Below are 23,079 nucleotides of genomic sequence, written 5' to 3'. Positions count from 1 at the left end.
AAATCATTTGCTGAGGAATCTCCCAGCTTCCTTCCTTTCTTAGAACAGGTCTCTCGGGGTTCAGGGTATAGGACGGCACATAATTATGATGCCTCTTAAATGACAAATGGACAAATCATGTGCTTGGACTATAAATCCTAGCCTCCCTCCACCATTGAAATTAAGGCTTTGGCACAAAATGTCATTTATTCGGTCAAACTACTTTACCCCATTTTTCTCAAGAATGAAAAACACTACAAAAGCCCAGGAGCCTTTTCCTTGTGATTTTAGAAAAATAAACAGCCAAGAGGACCGACTCCCAAAGACTAGCAGGTGCAGAGCCACAGCTCACTGCCGGTTAGTATTGGGAGGAGACAGGGGTGGCTAAAATGAAGCCCCTGGTCGGGGAGAGGGCTCAGTGGGCAAGAGTGCTTGCTGTATAACCATGAGGACCTGAGTTTGAATCCACAGTGCTCATGTAAAATGCTGGTCATAGCCACATATGCTGGTAATAGGTGTATGAACACAAGAGGACTTCTGGGAACTGCAGGCTGATAGCTGGCATTGGGTCCATGAGAGACCCTGTCTCAAGGGAATAAGATGAAGAATAACAAAGCAGGACACCAGCCGTCCTCCTCAAACCACACTTAAAGAATCGTATACACATATGGGTATCCATGACACCCGTCTCCCCAAGCAGGTGCACCTGATGTCTGCTTTGGCATCTTACTGAGGAAGGAATGTTGCCTAGTTTCTGAGTGGGTGTCAGGACTCACCTCTCCTTCTCTGGGCCATGGCCTCCCATTCTGGGTGTACTTGCTCTGATTCTGTCTCTTCTTCTGTCCTCCATCAGCAAATTTGCACAGTAAAGGCTCACTGGGGGCTGGAAGGAAAAGAAAGGAAAACCACATCAGTAAGTGCTCCAAACACAAAAGTAACTTGTCCAGTTGGGTTCACAGTGGGTCCTTGTTATCAGTGTGTTCTGAAGTAACATCTTGGTTCTGGCCCTCTTTCTTTCAGCTCCACCGCCTGGTGTTCTAGCCATTGCTGGGACTCGGGAAAGTGCCGGCCGGCCTCGAGAGATTGTAATATATACTCCTGGATAAATGGTTGAAATCGCATGCACACTTGTCTCCAGGTCGTGAGCCTTCTAGCATAGTGAGGAACACATGCACCCCCAGTGCTTGTGTGTGATTATCTCCTCCTCAAGTCAGCTGCACTTTCACTATGCAAACCGTAGAATTTAATTTTGAGAAATTGTTAAAAATCAGAGCAGCAGCTTGGAGAAGGGACTGAATACAAAGTTACAAACTCAGAAATGCACTCTGTTAGGAGCCAGGGCTTGTCAACCATGGTGGGTCATGATTTGGGTATATACCCAAAGGATGCTCAATCATACCACAAGCACATGTGCTCAACTACATTCAGAGCAGCATTATTTGTAATATCCAGGACCTGGAAACAACCCAAATACCCCTCAACTGAAGAGTGGATAAAGAAGATGTGGTACATTTACACAATAAAGTACTACACAATGACACCTTAAAATTCGCATGCAAATGGATGGGACTAAAAAGCACCATACTGAGTGAGGTAACCCAGACTCATAAACACAAATATAGTATGTATTTTCTCGTAATTGGTTGTTAGACATAAAGCAAAGAAAAACCAGGCTGCAGTTCACAATCCCAGAGAACCTAGACAATAAAGAGGACCCTAAGAGATACATACATGGATGTATGTAATCATCATGGGACGTAGAAAAAGACAAGATCTCTGAATAAATTGTAAGCATGGGGATCTTGGGAGAAGGTAGAATGGGAGTGGGGAGGAAAGGAGAGGAGTAAGGAAAAATATATACCTCAATGAAACAATAAAAAAGGAAAAAAGAAAAAAGAAAAAGTCAACCAAAAATTTCATATATATTAGATATTCTAGACTTGTAGGCTGAGGATAGATGCCCCAACATTACAGAGGAATCTTGGGTGACTGTCCAGTCAGCCAGATGTTTCTCTCATTTCTTAGTTTTGGAAGTTATTTATTCTGTACTGCCTGTTTACTCAGATAATATATCCTTGTCAGGTCTCTGATGGAGTTGAAGACTAGATAGTTATAACTATAGTTTTCCTTGTTATCAAATTCAGAAAAGGAACTCAGCAAAGAGGTGTAAAGTGAAAGGTTGAGAGACATAAAAAAAAGCTTTTGGTTGGTATTACAAGTTAGGGTAGAAAATGAATTAGTTATGACATTTTGAACTCAGTAAGATAGAATAGATAATGGAGTATTTTCCCTAAATTGATTAAATGCAAATGGAATAGACAATGTTATTGTAATTTCTGTCTGTATATATTTCTATATTGTTATTGTACTTAATTTCTATTTTGACACAAATGGGAAAATGTTGTGTGTTTTTTTTATTGTTTTCTAACAAATAAAGCTTGCTTGGAGTCAGAGGACAGAGCTAGCCACTAGCTGACCATAGAGGTTTGGAGGACTATAAAGAGAAAGAAAGGAAGTGGTAAGGTAGGCAGAGAGAGGATCTCAGCCCTTTTGGACATAGGAACAGAAGAGGTAGGCTGCTTCTTGTTCTCTGAACTTTCAGGTTCTTACCCCAATATTTGACTCCTGATTTTTTCATTGATAAATATTAATTAGATTAATGCTTCCTCTTGCGGTTGGGTAACCAGCATCTTCAGGTGGTAAAACAGAAAAGAGATTCTGGGAGCTTCTTGCCAAAGATGTAGATATTTAGCTAAATAGCAGCCAAATTAGCTTTGTTTTCTCACTAATCCTCTATAACTTCACAGAAGTGGACCCTCTGCTCAGGATTTTCCCCTTCAGCTTCCCAGTTAAAGCTAATGAGAAGGCAGGGTGTTCAACTGTGGGGATGCCAAGTGAAAAATCTGATAATCTATCACCAAATATGTCAGGGCAGCTCCCAGGGGACAGCTTTTGCCTCTTCTGTTCTCTTAGCTCTAAACTGGTAAGCATTTAGCCCCTAAAACAGTCTTCCCCAATTCCTCCTCAGCTCAGAGAACTGATGTGGAGAAAGGACCATATTTGTCTGAAGGGAAAAAACATAGGTTGCCCACAGAAACCCAGGTCCAAATCCAAGAAGAAGAGGAGGTGGAGGCAGTGCCTTGAAGATTAAGACCCTGCCCAGAGAAGGGCTTTCTGCCTCTGTCTTCCTCTACCCTGTTTCCTCCCACAGAAGCAGTACTAAAACCTGGAAGGTAGGAATTGGAGATAGAAAAGCATTCTTTATTTTCGTAGGGTTGACCCTGAGTAAACCTGTTTGTTTCCACTAACTTCAGCCTTTCTGCAATTTGGTAGATGGCATAGTAGTGTGAATCTTATCTGATGAACTGCTATAACTATAGGGGTCTTGTACATTTTTATTAAGTAAGTTTTCTTAAATAATGCGATAAAAATTAAAATATATTAGAATGTCTCTTCCAACAATGGCACTGCAAAATGTCTTTTTAAAAACCCAACAAAGCAACATTCTGTGTTGATAATTGATGACTGCCTCCACATCCCTCCATGTCTGAAGAGAAAGTCACATTGACCCAGCAAACTTGGTGAATACATTAAGAAGGCTGTGAAGGTTAATTGGCTGGTGTATGTGTTGGAATAAACCAACTATTATTTTGAAAGTTCATAATTAACAAAAATAAATCACTTCCTTCCATTGCCATCTGAGAACATGAACTTAGCTAAATATTAATTGTATCCCTGGGCATTTTCAAGTTTGAAGACAATTCTAATTGTCTCAAAAATCAATAGTGAAGAAAGAATACAAGCAAGCCAGCATCTGCAAATAGGCTTTCTGCGAACATGTGTCTACAAATAAATATTTGAAAATTATTCATCTCTAAAAGACAGCAATGTTTTTTTTTTTTATCAACCCTCTAAGTCTATTCTTGGTTAGTTGCAGATTTCTATTTTTCAGAACAGAAGGAAAAGAAAGAGACATGCTCACTCTGGTGAAGAGTAATGGAAAGTCAGATGGGGTTCCTGTCCTATGTAGAACACACACCATCATAGGGTGGTTCCCCTTCTTTTCAGTGTCACTTTCCACAGTTTTATCTATTAGGGATCAGGTGTAGTTAAAAAATATTAACTAAATGGCATGACGGTGTAGCTCAGCTGTTTAGTCCGTTTGTTGCATGTGTAAAGCCCCGAGTTCAGTCCCTAGGCCTGGATAAACAGGTCATGGTTCACATGCTGGTAATCCTAGCACTCTGCAGGGTGGAGGCAGGTGTATCAGAAGTTTAACATCATTCTCGGTTACATATGTTTGAGGCCTGCCTGGTACATGAGATCTTGTCTTTAAGTAATTAGCTGACTAATTAATTAATGGAAACTCTCAGAAGCAATCAACTCATGTTCTTTATTGTGATGATCTGAAAACTTAATGAACTCTCACAACTATTCCACCCCACCTCACCCAGGACCTAAGTCGTCCTTTACCCAGCATTCCCTACTGCATATGCTACTGGACTGGCAGCTACCTAGCTTCTGCCGTTAGTACCAGACCTTCTGCTGAGGATTCAGTACTTGTTAATATCCCTTAACTCTACTACATAGCAGCCTTAAGGAAATGATGGCAATTAGAATGTGTCAAAGAGAAACCATTAGGTTCTTCTACATAAGGAGTTAAAGGCTCTAGAATACTAAAGGGAGACCATAAACCACACACTGAACTCATATTGCCTATTACACTCACTTCATGTCACTCTGAGTGCAGGACCTGTTGTATGATAATTTGCTACAAACTGAACTATTCCCTCCAGAATGTGCATCAGGGGGTTCATCTCACATGTCTGGGAGAAAAGAGATTTGGAGGGTTTCTGCCCATCCCCAGCAGTTAGAAAGCAAAAAAGAGCTGCTGGCGGTGGAGCAGAGGGGGGTCCACCAGCTGAATGGTAGACAGTAGAGATAGTCAGGTATCCAGCTGCTTGCAAGCTGTAGATGGCAGGGGAAACTTTTGACAGTAGTCTTTGGTGTTCTGCTGGCCTTTTCCATAATGCAGCTGCTTTGTTTGTTTGTTTGTTTGTTTGTTTGTTTGTTTGTTTTTGGCCATCCAGGTTTATGTAAATGACCCCCTTACTCACACTCCTGTTAATAAATACCAGCAAGTATGTATTCACTGCTTCACCAAGTTGGTGCAATTGTTACAACTGTCACTTTGGTCTTTCATGGGTTCCCTTTCTGGGTGAGTAAATGTTTGCATATGTGTGTTTTGACTCCATGATAGTCTCTCGCATAACAGTATCATCTCACATTTTATATGAAGGAGAAAGGGGGCACACTATGATGTTTTCAGTGTGAGGGAGCGATCGCATTCACACCAGTCTTATGAAAGTATAATGTAACACACTTTTCCCGTTTTCTTTGGATTGCTGTTAATATCTTACAATTTTTTTTTTGTGGCTTAAATGAGAATGTCCCCCACAGGCTCGGATGTTTGAACACTTGGTCTTCAGTGGGTGGTGCTGTTTGTGGGCAGGATGCAGGGTGATGTTGCCTGGCTGGAGTAAGTACATCGCTGGAGGTGGCTTTGGGAATTACAGACTCATGCCATTGCCAGTGTGCATGCTCCTCCCGCTTCCTGCTTGTGTTGGAAAATAGGAGCTCACAGCTTTCTGTCACTTGCTGCCATGCCTCTCTGCCATTCCAGATACTTATCACTCCAGAACCATAAATCCAAATAAACTCTTCTAGAATTTGTTGTGGTCATGGTTCTTCACCATTACAATAGAAAAGAGACCAATACACTAATGTTAATTTATAAATGAAGATGTGTGGGATTCATAATAAGAAGCAGTTTTAGACATGTACTGGAGATCTGAGGGTATCATTTGAGAATAAGATCCCTTGAGAAAGAAAGCATCCTATATAGATCATGGGACCCACATGTTTCCTCATTGTCTGATTCACTGACCATCTGACTTAGTGACTTTGGGGAAACTACACAAATCCCGCAAGGGAAAGAATGACCACTGTAGCTGTAGAAACTTCTGCCTTGATTATAACTGAGGGTGAGTCACTCTAGAAGACCAAACTAAGAGCTAAACACAATCAATCACTAATCCCGTTATCTGATGAGTGAGAATATTTCCTGTGAGATTTGCAAACTGCATATGCCAAGTAAAACCAATCCTCTTCAGAGTGCTTGCTCCCTTGACATTCTGAGATTCTGGGCCCATCCATCCATTACATGAGATGCCAGGCTCACATGTGATCATCTCATTGACACAAGTACAAATTCCTCACTCGGGTGCACAAATCTACAGGGAATTTTCATTTTCTGCTCCAAGAAATCAGCCGTGTTTCCTATGATAAGAAGTGTCACCTCAGTATACCTGTTAGGTGAAATACTTTCCAGCAACTAAACTCATGTGTGTAAATGTAACACACATAAGTTCCAGCAACTGAACTCATGTATGTAAATGCAAAACATATAGTTTTATTTCTATGGTACAGTTGTCTGTTTGTTCTTTTACATATTTTTAATAGAGTCTCCCACTACAGCCTGGCTAGCCTAGAGCTTATTTGGGTGTCCAGGGTGACTTCAAAGTCATGGTAGATCTCTTGTCTACATCTCTTGAGTGCTGTGATTACAGACAAGAGCCAACATCTCCGACTCATTTTTAGAATTATCACAGTTATTTACTTATTCACTTATTATTTGTTTGTAGGCATGTGTGGAAGTGTGCATCTGAAAGTCAGAGCACAGTTTGCACTAGTGGGCTCCCCACTTCTACCATGTGAATCCTAGGCTTTTGACCCATTCTTTAAGCATCAGAGCAAGCACCTTTCCCCACTGAGCCAACGTGCTGGGCCACTGATCTTAGAAACTTAACAAACTTAGAAACATGACAAAAGCAAAATAACGTGTCATCGAGTTAACTGACATACGATAAACTGCACATGTTCACAGCAGGTGTTTTCCAAGTTTGACATAATTTATGCCCATGTGATACTCTCCATAGTCAAGATAATGAACAAGTTTTTCACCCATAATATTCCAAAACTTCTTTCTCCTCACACAACTTTCTTTTGAGCCCAGAAGCATTATATAAGAAAGAGACATTCTTTTGTTCATGATAACCAAAACTTTTTATTCGTGTCAGCAACAGTTAACCTATACAAAGCCCTTTCTCTCTGCACAGGCCAGTATGCTCATCAATGAAAAGGTTTCCGGGGTAATCAAATGTCCCTATCATACTTCTTTCATGAAGGAAATAGTAATGGTTAAGTGCTCCGCCCCAGTCTGGAGATATACGGTCCATTCCCACAAGTCCTCAATCACAGCTCCTAACTTATATCTTTCCTCAGCCACACCTTTGTGCACTGTTTCCATAGCAACTGGCATTGGACCATACCCAGGGATTTCCTCTGTTTCCAGATGTCTGTCTTGGGGTGCTGCCATTCATATCATCAGTGACTCACCATATCACAAGCAAATCAAATTGTCTTTTTGGATATATCATGTTTAGGGAGGCAACACACTCTTGCTGCCTTCTGTCCTCTGTCCCCACCCTGCTTCCCATTAATGTCACAACACTTCTGTTAATAGCCCTTTCCTGATGTAGTCTGTGTTGCTACTGTATGTAGGCTTGTGAGGGCTGACCTGAGCACTCTCAGCAGCTTCCTCTGCTACTGTTTCTAGCTACTATTAACTTTATCATTCTTTGGCTGCTGAAGTGCAAGGGTTCTTTCAGAACTGTAAATCCGCCAAAGAAGCATCTCACTCTGTGCAGGGTAGATCACAATTCATGCCTCATGAGGTTGCTCTGGGAACTCTCTGTGGTTTTATTTCTAGTTATTGTTGACTTTACCATTGTTTGGTTGCAAAGAGTTCTATTATGAATGCAAAGCTGTTAAAGATACCTCTTTCTGTTAGCTAGAGTGTCTAACTGTTCACATAGCAACAGGTTTCAGGTTGCACTGGGGACTGCCTTCTCTAGGTCTCACATTAAAATATCAAATGCTAATTATTCTATAGACATGTCCCACGAAGTCTTTCTCTGTTCAAAGAAATATTTCATGCTTTTGTTTGTTCTTTTAAAAACAAGTTAATATCTATAATTATAAATTTAATTTAATTTCAATATATTAAGTATCTTTATATGTGTTGTACATTTCTTTACACAGGGGGTTGGTTAAGAAATATGCATTAAAGGGCTAGAAAGATGGCAATGCATACAGGAGACTTGAGATCGACCCTTATAACTTATGTTAGAAGTCAGGCATGGTATGCACCATGCAGTCCTAGTACTGGGGAGAAGGAGAAAATAGATCCTTAGAGCTTGTTAGCTTGGCATCCTGGAAAACCATTCAGTTCCAGAAAAATGGTAGACTTTTTATCAAAAACCATGTGGGTGGTATCCTGATGAACAATCTCAAGTTTGACTTATGGTCTCCATCACTATGCAAAAACACATGCACACATAATAAATACACAATATACACACAAGAAATGTGTGTGTATATAATATGTGTGTATGTGTGTGTGTATGTAGACATATCCCTGCATGCTCACACATACATATTTAAAGGAATTCCTGTAGAACCTTGAAATAGCTAGACCTAGAAGATCATACCTATAGTAAAAGAAAGGGCCTTGCTTGAATGATGGCTTAATTAACTCTGGAAACTCTTTTATCTACTAGTATTAAAAAATACAGACATATGGGGCTGAAGAGATTTCTCAGTGGTTAACAGAACTGACTGCGTTTCCAGAGGACCTGGGTTTGATTCCCAGAATCTGTGAGCAGCTCACAATCATCCCTAACTTTAGTTCCACATATCTGATGCCCTCTTCTGGCATTTACTAACACTACATGCACATGGTACACTGACATACACACAGACAAAACAACTATAAAATAAAGATATATATTTTTTTAATTACAGAAACACTCCAAATGCCCATTTTGCCAATGATTAAATATATAGAGACCACAGATTATGGTTTTTAAATTCCTTTTGAAGTTTTTTGAGCCTTTTGTTTGTGGAAATAAAAAATAACCTTGGAAGAACAATTTGAGCACAGAGTGAAAGTTTAGAAGTCACAGGGCAAGGCATTTTTAGTTTTCAATTGAAATGTGTTTGAATTTTAAAGTCTCTAGCAGGGTGCTATTCTTGAATGATTCTGCTGCAGCTCTTTGCAAGGTGTTAGGCTAAGGCCACTGAAAATGGCATTTATGCCAATTAATGTTGTAAAGTTGAAATATTGAGTTTTTATCTATCAACAGCCTTGGCCAAAATAATTAATAAACTGATTTTTAAAATTATATCTTAAAGTAAAACTTTAAATGTGTTTTTTTTAAAAAGATGGGTCCGGAGAGATGGCTCAGTGGTTAAGAATGTCTCTTCCTCTTGGTTCAGGACACATGTTTAGTTCCCAGCACCCCTGTAGAATGGCTCACAGCTGCTTGTAACTCCAGTTCCAGGGGATCTGATGCCTTCTTCTGGCCTCCATAGGAGCCTGAAAACATATGGCACACACAGAGACACAAGCATATTGTGGTGGTTTGAAAGAAAATGGCCCCTAAAGGGAATGGCAATATTAGGAGGTGTGTCTTTGTTGGAGGAAGTGTGACACTGTGGTGGTAGGCTTGGAGGTGCCATATATGCCCAGTATCTCAGGCCACTTCCTGGTGCCTATGAGTCAAGATGTAAAAATTCTCAGCTCCTTTTCTAGCACCACATCTGTCTTTCATGCTGCCTTGCTTCTCATCATGATGATAATGGATGGAACCTCTGAACTGTAATTGAGCCACCCCAATTAAATGTTTTCCTTTATAAGTATTGCCATGGTCATGGTGTCTCTCCAGATCAACAGAAACCCTAACTAAGACACTTAAACATATAAATAAAAATAATAAAGAACAAATCTTAATTTTTAGAAGATGGGTGGGTTTACATACAGGATATGATCCTTGAGTTCCAGATATCCAGATGGAGTTGATCATTGTCCAGAGGCGAACAGTTCATGGAGTACAGTAAGCCTTGCATGATTTTCTCGCTATCAGAGAGCACATGACACATGCAGGATACCATTCCTTGATTTGACCATACAAATACATCCCAGTGATCTCTTTACCCATAGCCTCTGACCATGATTCACATGTTTAACCTCAAGTGATTTGCCCACAGAGTAAACTTTGAGATCTGCCTTGCTTTGACTGTCCAGACACAGAGGGAAAGATACGTCATCTTGGACAGCTGCAAACTCCTGACTAATGAGCTGATTTCTGTGGCATGGGAATATAGCATTGCCTTCAATTTCCTTATTACAGTATTATGGTGTCAATTAATTTTGTTTAGTTGCTTTTAACAGTAGTTAAAATCGAGACTAAATGAATAATAGGCCTTTGTGGAAGCAAGAGGCTGTTATAAGTCTCAGACTGTGAGATAGGAGAAGACATTACGGTCTATCGCTCAAATGGGGAGTATTCAAAATATAATTACAGCAATGCATGGCAATAAAGTTTCCCAGTAATTATGAAGAAGTAATTACTCTCAGCTTGCTTACTGGAAAATCTGTAGTCCTCTAAACTTTATATTAAGTATGATACATCAATATAGAAACAGATATGATGGGCTAATAGCTACAGGAGCTCCTGCTTCAAGCAAACTAAATAAGGGGACGCCAAAGACTTCTTGGCTTAACAAAGTTAAAGTTAACGTTATTTACTTTTATTTTTGGAATGTAACAATATCTTCACTTTGATAAGTCACTAGGGAGGTCCTACAAATGCTACTAAGAAGTAGACACAGGCGGGCCTGCGAAGGGTCTGCCTATGCTCCATCAGACAATGTAGACACAGGCAGGCCTCCAAAGGGTCTGCCTATGATCCACCAGACAATGTCGACTTCACCCTCTGCCTCATTTTCCATATACATAATACAACTCCTATTCTTGCAGGTGTGTATACATATTTCTAGATGGGAAACTAGACAGCTCCAAGTTAAAACCATAATTGACATGGAAATAGTTTTTGACAATTTCATTAACAAAATGATTCCATTTTAGAGCTGGAAGCATATTTAGAAGATTTATTTCATTTTCACCACGTGGGAAAAGATCATGCATATGACTTCAAGTGTGTATGGGTACCCACAAAGGTGAAAAAAGAGTGTTAGAACATCGGGAGTTGGAGTTGAGCTTCCGGCCACATGGAGATGTAGTCATAGGGAGCTGTGAGCTTCCCAACACGGGCTCTGGGAACTGAACTCTAGATCTCGGGAAGAGCACTGAATGAAGCTAAACCATGAGTCATCTCTCCAACCTTTCCCTTGACTTCTAAGCCAGCATGCTCTCCAACTGCTTTCTTCTTTCTTTTTCATCATCGGGGGCAAAAGGAAATTCATGTTTAGCAGTTCATAATAGTAGATGAGATGAGGCAGAGAAGTCTGAGCATTTATTAAAGTGACAATGATTCTTCTGGCCACAGGTTAGGGTTAGCACTGAATGTCAAGCAACCATTGAGACTTCTTCAAATGATTTATCCGTTTAATAACAGTTTGCCTTAGCAGAATAAACAAGTCATTTGGTTATGTTACAAGTGTTTTATGTATGTCTACTATTATCTTTCAGACCAAAAATGGCAAAGAAATTTAATCAAGAAAGTAGAAATGAACAAAGTAGATGGCCTCAAAGAAAGTGTAATTTGTATGTACATTCCCAGTATAATATTTAATTAATAAATGAGTACACATATTTAGTTCATATATAAGTTTCTAAGCAGCCTAATAAGAAAAAGAAGTATCTCACAGTGATGATAAAAACAGAGAGCTGTGCTTAGACATAAGACATAAAAATAATTTTTAACAGACTTATTTTTATTTGTGTGTCTGTGTGTGTATGCTTGAGGAGGTCAGGGAGAACTCAGAATCCATGGCACTGGAGTTCCAGATGGTTATGAGCCATGTAGGTGCTGGGAACTGAGCTCGGGTCCTTTGGAAGAATAGTAAGCTCCCTTAACTGCTGAGCCATCTCTCCAGTTCAAATTTTAATTTATCATCTAAATCATGACCTCAACATTACTCCTGTCTTAAAGATGAAGCGTCACTAGTTAGTTTTTGATTTGTATCTGATAAATTTTTTCTATGATAAAATATAATTTTGAGGAGAAAAACTTCACCCCAGAAAGAGGTGTCTTAGTTGGGGTCCCTATTGCTATGATGAAACACCATGATCAAAAGCAAGTTGGGGATGAAAGGGTTTATTTGGCTTACACTTCTACAAAGTAATCTGTCACTGAAGAAAGTTAGAACAGGAACTCACAAGGACAGGAACCTGATGCAGGAGCTGATGCAGAGGCCATGGAGGGGTGCTGCTCACTAGCTTGCTCCTCATGGCCTGCTCAGTTTGCTTTTTTTTGCAGAGCCTAGGACCACTAGCCCAAGGATGACCCCACCCATAATGAGCCAGGCTGTCCCAGATCAATCACTAATTAGGAAATGCCTAACAGCCAGATCTTAGGGAGGCATTTTCTCAAGTTTCCTCCTTTCAGATGACAGCAGCTTGTGTCAGTTTGACATGAAACTGACCCGCACAGGGGCGAATGCACAGCTACAGTTTCAAGGGACAGCTGTTGTGCTCCGAGGGGATGACACACACACAAGAGGATTTGCTGATGGCTCCTTTGAGTTTATGACCTGGTGAAGATAGCAGAAATATGGGTGCTAGATAAAGACAATGGAAATACTAAGGAGTTGGCATATCTAAGAAGCAACAACTGACTTAGCCACATATCAGGAACCCTCATGATTAGAAGGGGCACAGAGGAGGTCAACCATGGAGATGCAGAACACAGCAACCTCTGATTTACTGAACACGGCAGTCCTCATCTGGACCCTGCCTCATCTCCCCTGTGACTTGTCCCTAAAGAGAGTTAGTTACTCGCCTCTAGTAGACTTCTTCATGTACTGTAGTTTGCATTTGGAGATTGCTACATATGACAGTAAGATGGCATTTTGTCAGAAAAAAATAAAAAAAAATTAGCTATAAACTTACAGTGCCGTTGTTCTTTGATATTAAATTATATGAGGATATTGATGTAAGAAAATGTGTATAAAGTTAGTCTATCCCTACTAGTCAAAAGTTTAGCATAAAAAGTAAGACCTCTTTGTAATTGTTTATGTAATTCCTTCCAAGAAAATACATCCATCTATGTCACTTTTAATTCCAAATAACACAGTATCACTTAGCATTTTGGCTCTGTTCGTCTAACATATGTGGAGACTTTTATGTATTAGCACATACAATCTTTTTTTGTTATAGCCAGAACCTGGAAACAACCTAGATGTCCTTCAATAGAAGAATGGATGAAGAAAGTGTAGAATATATACACATTAGAGTACTACTCAGCGGTAAAAAACAATGACTTCTCGAATTTTGCATGCAAATGGATGGAAATAGAAAACACTATCCTGAGTGAGGTATGCCAGACCCAAAAAGAAGAACATGGGATGTACTCATAATTGGTTTCTAGCCACAAATAATGGTCATTGAGTCTATATTCTGTGATCCTAAAGAAAAACATATAGTTATTATCTTAGATATGGGAAGTAGACAAGATTGCCGGGCAAAAAATTGGGAACTTGGGGGTGGGGTGGGACGGGGGTAAGAGGAGATAGGGAGAGAAAAGTAAGAAGGTGAGAATGGGGGGAACTTGGGAAGCGGGATGATTGGGATAAAGGAAGGTTGGATAGAGGAGCAGGGAATCACATATCTTAATTAAGGGAACCATCTTAGGGTTGGCAAGAGACTTGAACCTAGAGGGGCTCCCAGGTGCCTAGGGCGATGTCCCCAGTTAGCTCCTTGGGCAGCTGAGGATAGGGAACCTGAAATGACCCTATCCTATAGCCACACTGATGAATATCTCGTATATCACCATAGAACCTTCATCTGGCGATGGATGGAGAAAGAGACAGAGACCCACACTGGAGCATTGGACTGAGCTCCCAACGTCCCAATGAGGAGCAGAAGGAGGGAGAACATGAGCAAGGAAGTCAGGACCACGAGGGGTGCATCCACCCACTGAGACAATGGGGCTGATCTATTGGGAGCTCACCAAGGCCAGCTGGACTGTGACTGAAAAAGCATGGGATAAAACCCGACTCTTTGAACATGGCGGACAATGAGGGCTGATGAGAAGCCAAGGACAATGGTACTGGGTTTTGATCCTACTTCTTGTTCTGGCTTTGTGGGAGCCTAGCCAGTTTGGATGTTCACCTTTCTAGACCTGGATGGAGGGGGGAGGACCTTGGACTTTCCACAGGGCAGGGAACCCTGGCTGTTCTTTGGACTGGAGAGGGAGGGGGAGAGGAGTGGGGGGGAGGAGAAGAGTGAGAGGAGGGGGAGGGAAATGGGAGACTGGGAGGAGGCGGGAATTTCTTTTCTTTCTTTCAATAAAAAAAATAAGATAAAATGTTGCTCAGCTCTGGAGAGGGTTTCTTGGTAATGTGCTTGCTGTGGGAGCCTGGAGGGCTGAGTCTGGACCCCAGCACCCATGTGGAAGTCCCTGCCCTGCTGCATTCCCAAGTCTCGGCAGAATAATGAAGACACAGGGAGGTAGGCATGGAAGATCCCCCGCCAGAGCTTGCTGCCTGAGCAGTCAGGCTCAATCAGTGAGCTCCCACATTGATTGGTGGATCAGAGAGAGAGAGCCCGCCTCAAAAAAAAAAAATACATTGAAGGTGACATCTTTCTAAGTCCCTTCCAAGGTACAGGGGGGATGTTTCTTAACTTCTCAATAAACATTGCTTGCTTCTCCATAAAACAAGCAAACAAACAAACAAAAGAAAACAAAGCAATGGCTAAGGAAAGTGCCCAGCACCGATCGCTAGCTTTCACGTGGACACAGATGTCTGCATCATACTACTGCACACACACACGTGTACATATACATACACACATACACAACACACAGAAAGTGAAAGAAAATGCTTCTCAGGCAGGGCTGTAGCACAATTATAATAAAGTGTAATTAATACGTGTTTATCAGCAGGGAATCAGTTTTGTCTCATTCAATTTCCAGAATGTGTTTCCACATTTTCTGTACACCCATGAGGGTGCAAATGTGATTTGATTGAGGCTAGCTGAGCCCCTGCCATCTGCACCCAGTGTCCACTGCAGGCTTCCATTGTGTTCTGAGACTTATATGCATTTCCCTGTTCATTGACCAAGTTTTTAGAAAAAAATGTAGTGGGATATGATAACATCTTCATATTACTCCTATAATGAAACTCAGAGAAACTGGAGATTGGAGTGTGTGTGTGTGTGTGTGTGTGTGTGTGTGTGTGTGCAGGTGCCCAAGGAGCCTAGAAAGTGTCTGGTCCCCTGGAATTGATTTACAGGTGGTCATGAGCCACCTGAGGTGTATGCATGTGAGTGTGTGTGTGTGTGTGTGTGTGTGTGTGTGTGTGTGTGTGCAGGTGTTGACAGAAATCAGAAAGTATCTGGTCCTCTAGAATGGGATTCAAGGGTGGTTATGAGCCGTCTAATGTGGGTTCTGGGAAACCAACCTGAATTGTCTTCAAGAGCAGCATGTGGTATTAGCCCTTGAACCCTCTCTTTAGTTCTGCTAGCCTTACGAAGAAAAAAAAGTGTAGAATTTCACCCCTCGTCCCATGGGTAATTTGAATTTCATGTGGAACTCTTCATAACTCTAGAAAAAGTAACTGTATTGGGGGAATGAGGAAAGAGATAAGTGTAAAAGAGAATACGATCTGGGATCCACTTATGGTTCTTCTTTCAGGAAGAAAGTAAACATATATGCATCTCCAAACTGAATGCCCTCTCAGGCTGAGAAGGACCCAGTTCTCCTCCTTTTTCCTAGGCATGTATTTTAGTAGCAAAGCCTGAATACTTTCAGACAGTGTGATGACCACAGTGAGCAGAAATACAGCTCTCATTCCAAAGTGAATTGTACATCAGCCCATATCTATCTATAACAAGGTAATAAGTATCAGCTGACCTGAGACCATCTTCTTCAGCAGATGAATGATTTAGAGGGGCAAGCACTTGGGCAGTGAACTTCTAACTCAAAAGTCAAGGTACCAAAATCGTGAGGACTTCAAGAGGAGACTCATGTAACCTAAATCACTTTAGTGATCAATAAACACACATTTAACCCTGACTTTAGAAACTGAGTTTTTCAAATAAATGTCAAAATTTACCCATGCTCTAAATAGTTAAGGTACCATAGGGCAAGAAGTGAGTGGGCTGCAGAGATGGCTCACGAGTCCCAAGCTTGTGCTGCTTTTGTAGAGGATCTTGGTTCATCCAGGAGCACCTAAATCAACCTTAGTTCACAACCATCTGTAACTCCAATTCCAAGGGATTTGACACCCCCTTCTGGCATCTGTAGGCACTATATACACATACATGCAAGCAGACACTCATACATACAAAACAAAATAAATAAATATATAATTTTAAATAAGTAAGATATACCTTTGTGTAGAAGATTTTAGCACCAAAAATAATTGCATATAAATGTCTCTAAGAACAATAACTGCTTGTTTTTATCATGGTAATATGACAAAACAACTCAGGGTTAGATTAAATGAGAGGAATATTGTGAATATTCAGAAATCTACTGACCATGCTTAAGCACTGGCTCCTCTGTTAGGAGCAAGCTTTAAGGGATCTCATGAAGATTCCACTCATGTATAGAGGTTTCTGCAATGCAGATTTTATTTTTATCTCTCAAGTTTAAAACCCAAATTACTTAACACAAAAGTCTACCCAACATCATGAACTGAACATATGTGTTTTCATCTTCATCTACAAACGTAGTGGCATTTCATTTATAGTTTAATAAATAAAGCTTGCCTGAGGATCAGAAAAGTAAAATAGCCACACTGGCCAGCCTTACAGACCAGGCAACAATGACACACACCTTTAACCCCAGTAGCCACACTAGCTTGCCACAAAAATCAGGTAGTCATGGTGCACACCTTTAATCCCAGAACTAGAGAGGATTATAAAATGGGAGGAGACATCTTTCAGGTTCAGTTTCATTCAAGGATTCCTGGAGGCAGGATTGCATTTTTAGATTGAGGTCGAGGTAAGAGCCAGTGGCTGGCTGTTTTGCTTTTCTGACCTTCAGATTGAACCCCAATTTCTGTCTCTATGAGTTTTTATTAATTGTACTTCAACAAAAACAAGCAGAAAGGGTGGATGCCTGTCACATCAGTCCATACATTCTCACAGCCCTTTCTGATGTGTGGTCAATGGTCTTATACCCTGTAAAAGATTTGTCACTTGCATTGGTTTAGTAAAATGATGATTGACCAGTAGCCAGGCAGGAAGTATAGGTGTGGCCACCAGAACAGGAGAATTCTGGGAAGAGGAAAATCTCAGTCTGAAGCTATCACCCAGATGGAGAGGAAGCAAGATGAGAATGCCTCACTGATAAAAGGTACCAACCCTCATGGCTAATACAGACAGGCATTATGGGTTAATTTAAGATGTAAGAGCTAATAAGAAGCCTAAGCTAATAGGCCAACTAGTTTATAATTAATGTAGAGCTCTGTGTGTTTCTTTGGGACTGAATGGCTGCAGGATCAGGTGGGACAGAAACCTCTGTCAACACCCTTCTACATGGAGTGACTTCTGCTTCTGATTTAGTGGCAGGGATGGACTCTCCTGGCCTCTTCTCCCAACCTCCTGCCACAATGCCCACAGGGTACCCATCCTTAATTAATTTCAATGCAGTCTTTCAACGTGTTCTTTCTCTCTTGCCTGAAATTTATTCAAAATTGATATAAAACATGGATCCTATATCCAGTCTTGTGTTATCTACAAAACACTGAGAAGTAAAAAAAAAAAAAAGGCACAAAGCCCGAGTGCTCAGGGGATAATTCTTTCTAATAGCAAAGTGGATGTGAGGTAATGAAAAACCCAGAAGTCCTTTCCAATTTCTTCCGCTATTCACCCATGGCATAAACCTGTAATATGACATCTGTTAGGCAACGCAGCATGCATGTCTACATGCCACTTTAGCTTTAAAAATCTCTTAAAGCCAGAATTTCTGTGTTAGTCAGTTTTAACATGAGAGAGGTGAAAAGAGAGGGGAGAAATAGAGAAGGGACAAGGGAAGGGGAGAAAGAGGTCAGGGAGGAGGAGATGGAGAGGGAGAGAAACAACTTTAGCAAGTTCATTTACTTGCAGTGTGGGCAATGCCTTGAGAGCTTCCCTCTGGCTTGAGGCCAGCAGACCACTCTCAGCTGAACTGGTCAACACTACACTTTAGTCTATTGATGACCAGACATATCTGTCAAGTTTTTAAAGTATCTCTAACTAAAGAGTCCTACAATTCTTAACAATGCCTTTAATACTTAATAAGTGAGTCAAGAATGCTTTCTGGTCCCTGCTTTACACTGGAAGCCTCTTGTATGCTTTCTGAGTATTGCAAGTTCCTCTGGATACATGTTGGCCATTGTATTAACTATTAGAACTGGGAACGTGTTCATTGTTGCATAATCATTTGTTCCCACTGAATACAATGGGCAAATCTTTCTTAGGCATCTGATGTGATGGCTAGACACAAAGAGAAGCAGGCAAGAACACTTAGTCATCTTGAAGCACACAGTGCCCTCATTAATGGGGAACAACATGCTTAATTAGTCATTCTCAAAATCCAGAGTTGAGGTATGATGCATAACTACAGTCCTTTGGCTAATAATGCATCTTTTCAAAATTCAGCTTTGTATTTAATTAATGTCAGCCACAGAAAATTTCTGAGACTTGGTTATATAACTCTGATCACAGAGTTTACATTGGAGAATTTAACTACAAATCCCACAATAGTGTGTGAGAAACACAGGCTCAATGAATGACAGATTGGCAGTTATGGGTTTATGTGTGGCATGTAGGGAAATGAATTAGTTACTTTCCTATGTCTATGATAAAACACCACAACCAAAAGCAACTTAGGGAAGGAAGAGTTCATCCTGGTTTATGGTCCCAAGGAGCTAGAGGTCATAACAGTGAAGAAGGCATGACAGCAAGAATCTGAAGCAGAAAGCTGAGATGGCAAATCTCCAACTACACCCAGATACAAGAGAGAGCTTACAGGAAGAGACATGAGGCTATAAACATTGAAGCCTCATCACCTCCAGCAGGTTCCACAACCTACTCAAACAACATCATCAACTGGGGGCTGGATATTCAAACACATGAGCCCGTGAAGGACATTATTCATTCAAACCATCATAGGAGATAGCTTTTACAAAACATTGAAGCACATAGCCTAAATATCAGGAACCACTGGGTACATAGTAAGTATTGCTTCTGGGGCCATTTTCTTGGAGACTTGCCTCGTTTTCTACTGTTACTATAAGAGTAGTTGTCAGTAGACCATGTTCTCTGCACAAATTCATTACTGGTCATAGTGCTGAGAATATGCAATTATTGAATGTTTCTAATGGGATGCTTGTATGACTCTGTCATAAGCCCCTGGCCCTCTTTTAGAAACTGATGTGGGAAATACGTCTGTATATGTGTTGCTTTTATTGGTTAATGAACATAGATGCAGCTTTGGCCCATGACAGGACAGAATAGAGCTAGGCGAGAAAACTAAACTGAATGTGGAGAGAAAGAAGGAGGAGTCAGAGAGATGCCATGTAGCCACCGAAGGAGACAGATGTCAGACAGAACCATGAGCCTCATGGTAAAATATAAAATAATAGATATAGGCTAATTTAAGATGTAAGAGTTAGTTAATAAGAATTCTGAACTAATAGGCTGAGCAGTGTTTTAATTAATACAGTTCCTGTGTGATTATTTAGGGTCTGGGTGGCTGGGAATGAACAAATAGCCTCCATCTACAAGAAACTATTGGATGTTAATGGTTGTTGGGCAGAAAGAATCATTTTGTGTCAGCAGTAGAACCACGGGTAAGCTGCCCATGTCCCTGTAAATAACCCCACATCATGCTCCTGTGAGCAATCCTAATTAAATTCAATGAACCACATACAGAATTATGTTAAGTTTAGAAAGGGACTTCTTGATAAGAGAGGGTCCAGTAAGATTAGGAAAGAAATAATAGCGAGGATGTGATTAAATATATGTTTTATACATGTATGAAATTGTCAAAGAATAAATGGAATTTTTTAATCATAAAAATAGGCAGGGGACTTATTGTGAGGAAAAAGGATATTGACAGGATTGGGGGAGATATGAGAGGGTCATGGTGGATAAATATGATCAAATACATTCTATATATTTATGAAACTGTCAAAGAATAACATTTTGAAAGTTCAGATAGAGTAGTAGTATCCTTAGAAAATGAGCCTGAGTGGCCATGATGGAAGCTTGAAGTTCATGATTACAATGTTGTGTAGGAGATCTTCCCTCCAGATAGATTGTGGTCCATCTTATCATTGCGGACAAATCTCAGGGTTCTAAGATTCTCTGCATTGTCCTTCACATCAGACACACCCCATCAGCGGCACACTCAAGCACACTGGCCAAAGACAAGGGTAAAGAGCTGTACAGCCTTTTTGACTGTCTTCCTTCTAGATGTTCCCATCTTCCTTCTAGATGAGAACTGGGTAACAATCAATGCAAAACACCTTCACCATTTTTCTCCCGAGCACAAAACAAAGCAGATCTACAGAGCTGCTGACCTGCATTGCCGGAAACACCACATTGTGATACCTGGCTGTGCCCACATGGGTTCAGAGGGGTAGAGTTTCCCCAAGTGTCGCTCAAATGAAGCATCACCCATCTGGCCCAGCTCTCTCCATGAGCAGTTGGTTCTAATAAAGCAGAACCCTCTGCTATTGGTTCAGAACTGGGGAAAGGCAGACATCCGAAGGATGACAGTTGCAGTTAGGATGTCATGTGTATTCTAAGATCTGAAAAAAATACAGAAGTAGCAGGTTTGAAATGGTGCTGCTTATGCGCATGACACCAGGACGGGTCCTTTTAAGAACCAATTTCTTCACTGTAACAATCTGGCTTTGATTTTTAAATGCATTTTGAGATGAGAAACTGAGTATTGGGCTGTAGGTGAGTTGAGAGTGAAAAAACCAAAAACTGGAGTTAGTCCTAGGCTCTTATTTATTTTTCATGTATTTGTGTGCGTAGTTTTGCATGTATGTAGACCTCTGTGGGGTGTGTGTGTGTGTGTAGGCTCCAGGTTGATGTTGGGAATGATACTCCATCACTTTTCCACTTCATTCCTTGAGGCAGGGTCTCTCAATCAAACCCAAACCTCTAGTCTCACCAATCCGCTGTTTCTGGTATCCACCTTTCCTGGCTGAAATTGGATACAGTCTGCTACAAATACCCTGAATTTATGTGGGCCCCGGGATCCAAATTCCAGTCCCTACATTTACACGGCAAGAGCTGTAACCACTAACCAAACCACCGTCCTAATTCTAAGCACTTAATATTTCACGGTGCACCCCAAACTGTCCTCTGTGCCTTCTCACCTCCTCTGCTACGCTTCTCACAACCTTGCTATGCTTCCTCAGCATCAGTCGCTCAGAGGGCATTTACAGAGCATGCCCTGTGTGCCGGGCGCTATTCTAGATTCCACGGAATGGGACTCACAGACACAGATGCCATGGAGATCATAGCAAAGCAAGATGAGCAACAGACAGTTAAATACATACACAAATATAATAGTGAGGTACACTAGAAAACCCAGACGATTCTAGATCTGTCAAGCCGACCATACTGTCATATCTATCATGTTGACTCAACAGCTATCCCCACTGACTACAATTTTAGAGCGACAATCAGGGTATAGTGGAGATGTTAAGATAAAAGCCCTAGGTTATCATTTACCTCTCGCATGCCCTTGTTAAGACTTCGCAAGCTCAACAGCTGCTGAGAGATTGTAATTACATCTGAGCACAGTCTAAGGCGTGTTATAGTGACATACATAAACTCCAAGAGCAAGAAGGAGTGGAAGCCTTACGTTGCTGGGTTTGCCGTTGTTTTGTTTTAGCTATACGCGGGTTTGAACCTGTCTGTAGCCATGAGTATGCCGGGTAAGCTCTGGATTGTTAGATATGCTACCCAAGCCTAGATTACCGTTAAGTAGGACTTGCAGGAGGAAACGGAACCATCACAACATGCTATTTGGCTTAGTTCATAAAGCACATAGTAATAAAGAAAGACAGGAAAGGCGATAGCTTGGATCTCCATGTATCTCAAGGACTGGGCGTGTGCACCACCAGCTACCATTTAAACTTCACACAGCCTGTCTCAAAAGGACAGATTGTCCTTCCTACACTCCTTCAGTGGCCATCTGCAACCAAAAACAATAGAGCCGCCAGAGGTTCCTTTACTCAAGACCTAGGGGTCACCCAGAGCAAAGGTGACTGAAACTACCAGACATTCCTCAAAAAAAAAAAAAAAAAAAAAAGCCTGACACTCCTCAAAAAATGAAGGCCATATGCTCACCGGGATCATATCCCGTTGTGTGGATTCGGAGTTTTATTTCAAACAGTGAACATTCTTTTCCTGTAGGGGCCATCATGCATTTGTTCCCCCTAGCACTTTTCGAGAAGAAGAAATTTAGATGAGTTATAGATGCTCATTTATTAGCACGATGGCACTGACCCAAGACTTAATATAGAAAATTATAGATCCTGGTCCAGAGGAATTTTAATCTTTGCCCATAATAACAGGCCTTTAGCTGCCTGATGGAGGTGGGTCTTGTAATAATAAAGAAACTGCCTCGGCCCTCATAGGACAGAAAATTAGGTAGGCGGAGTAGACAGAAGAGAATTCTGGGAGAAAGAAGGTTAGAGGAAGAGTCGACATGATGCTCCCACGCCAGACAGATGCAGGTTAAGATCCTCTCTGGTAAGCCAGCTCATGGGCTACACAGAATATTAGAAATGGGTTAGAACAATATGTAAGAGCTAGCCAATAAGAAACTGGACCTAGCCGGGCCAGGCAGTGTTTGAAAGAATACGGTTTCCGTGTAATTATTTCTGGGTATAAACTAGCCATGCGGGCGGCCGGGTGCCGGGGACGCAGCCCTGCCGCTCCTATTTCAACAGATGGCGCCCAGACGTGATGGGCTAAATCCACTTAAAAACCTGAGA

At 41.1% G+C, this 23,079-nt stretch overlaps 1 protein-coding gene across 17 annotated transcripts in view; it reads right to left on the bottom strand.

The window, feature by feature from the left end:
- Rbms3 (RNA binding motif single stranded interacting protein 3) overlaps positions 1 to 23,079 on the bottom strand; it is a 1,002,574-nt gene that overhangs the window by 135,062 nt on the left and 844,433 nt on the right. For all 17 annotated transcript variants that reach the window (XM_050141447.1, XM_050141449.1, XM_050141450.1 and 14 more), the window contains one exon: positions 756 to 862. In XM_050141447.1, coding sequence (XP_049997404.1) covers positions 756 to 862 — 107 coding nt within the window. The remainder of the gene's footprint in view (positions 1 to 755; positions 863 to 23,079) is intronic.

This window comes from Alexandromys fortis, unplaced genomic scaffold (genome assembly GCF_014885135.2).
Source record: "Alexandromys fortis isolate MF-2015 unplaced genomic scaffold, M_Fortis_MF-2015_v1.1 scaffold_44, whole genome shotgun sequence".
Taxonomy (NCBI): Eukaryota; Metazoa; Chordata; class Mammalia; order Rodentia; family Cricetidae; genus Alexandromys; species Alexandromys fortis.
This window is presented reverse-complemented; position numbering and strand designations above follow the sequence as displayed.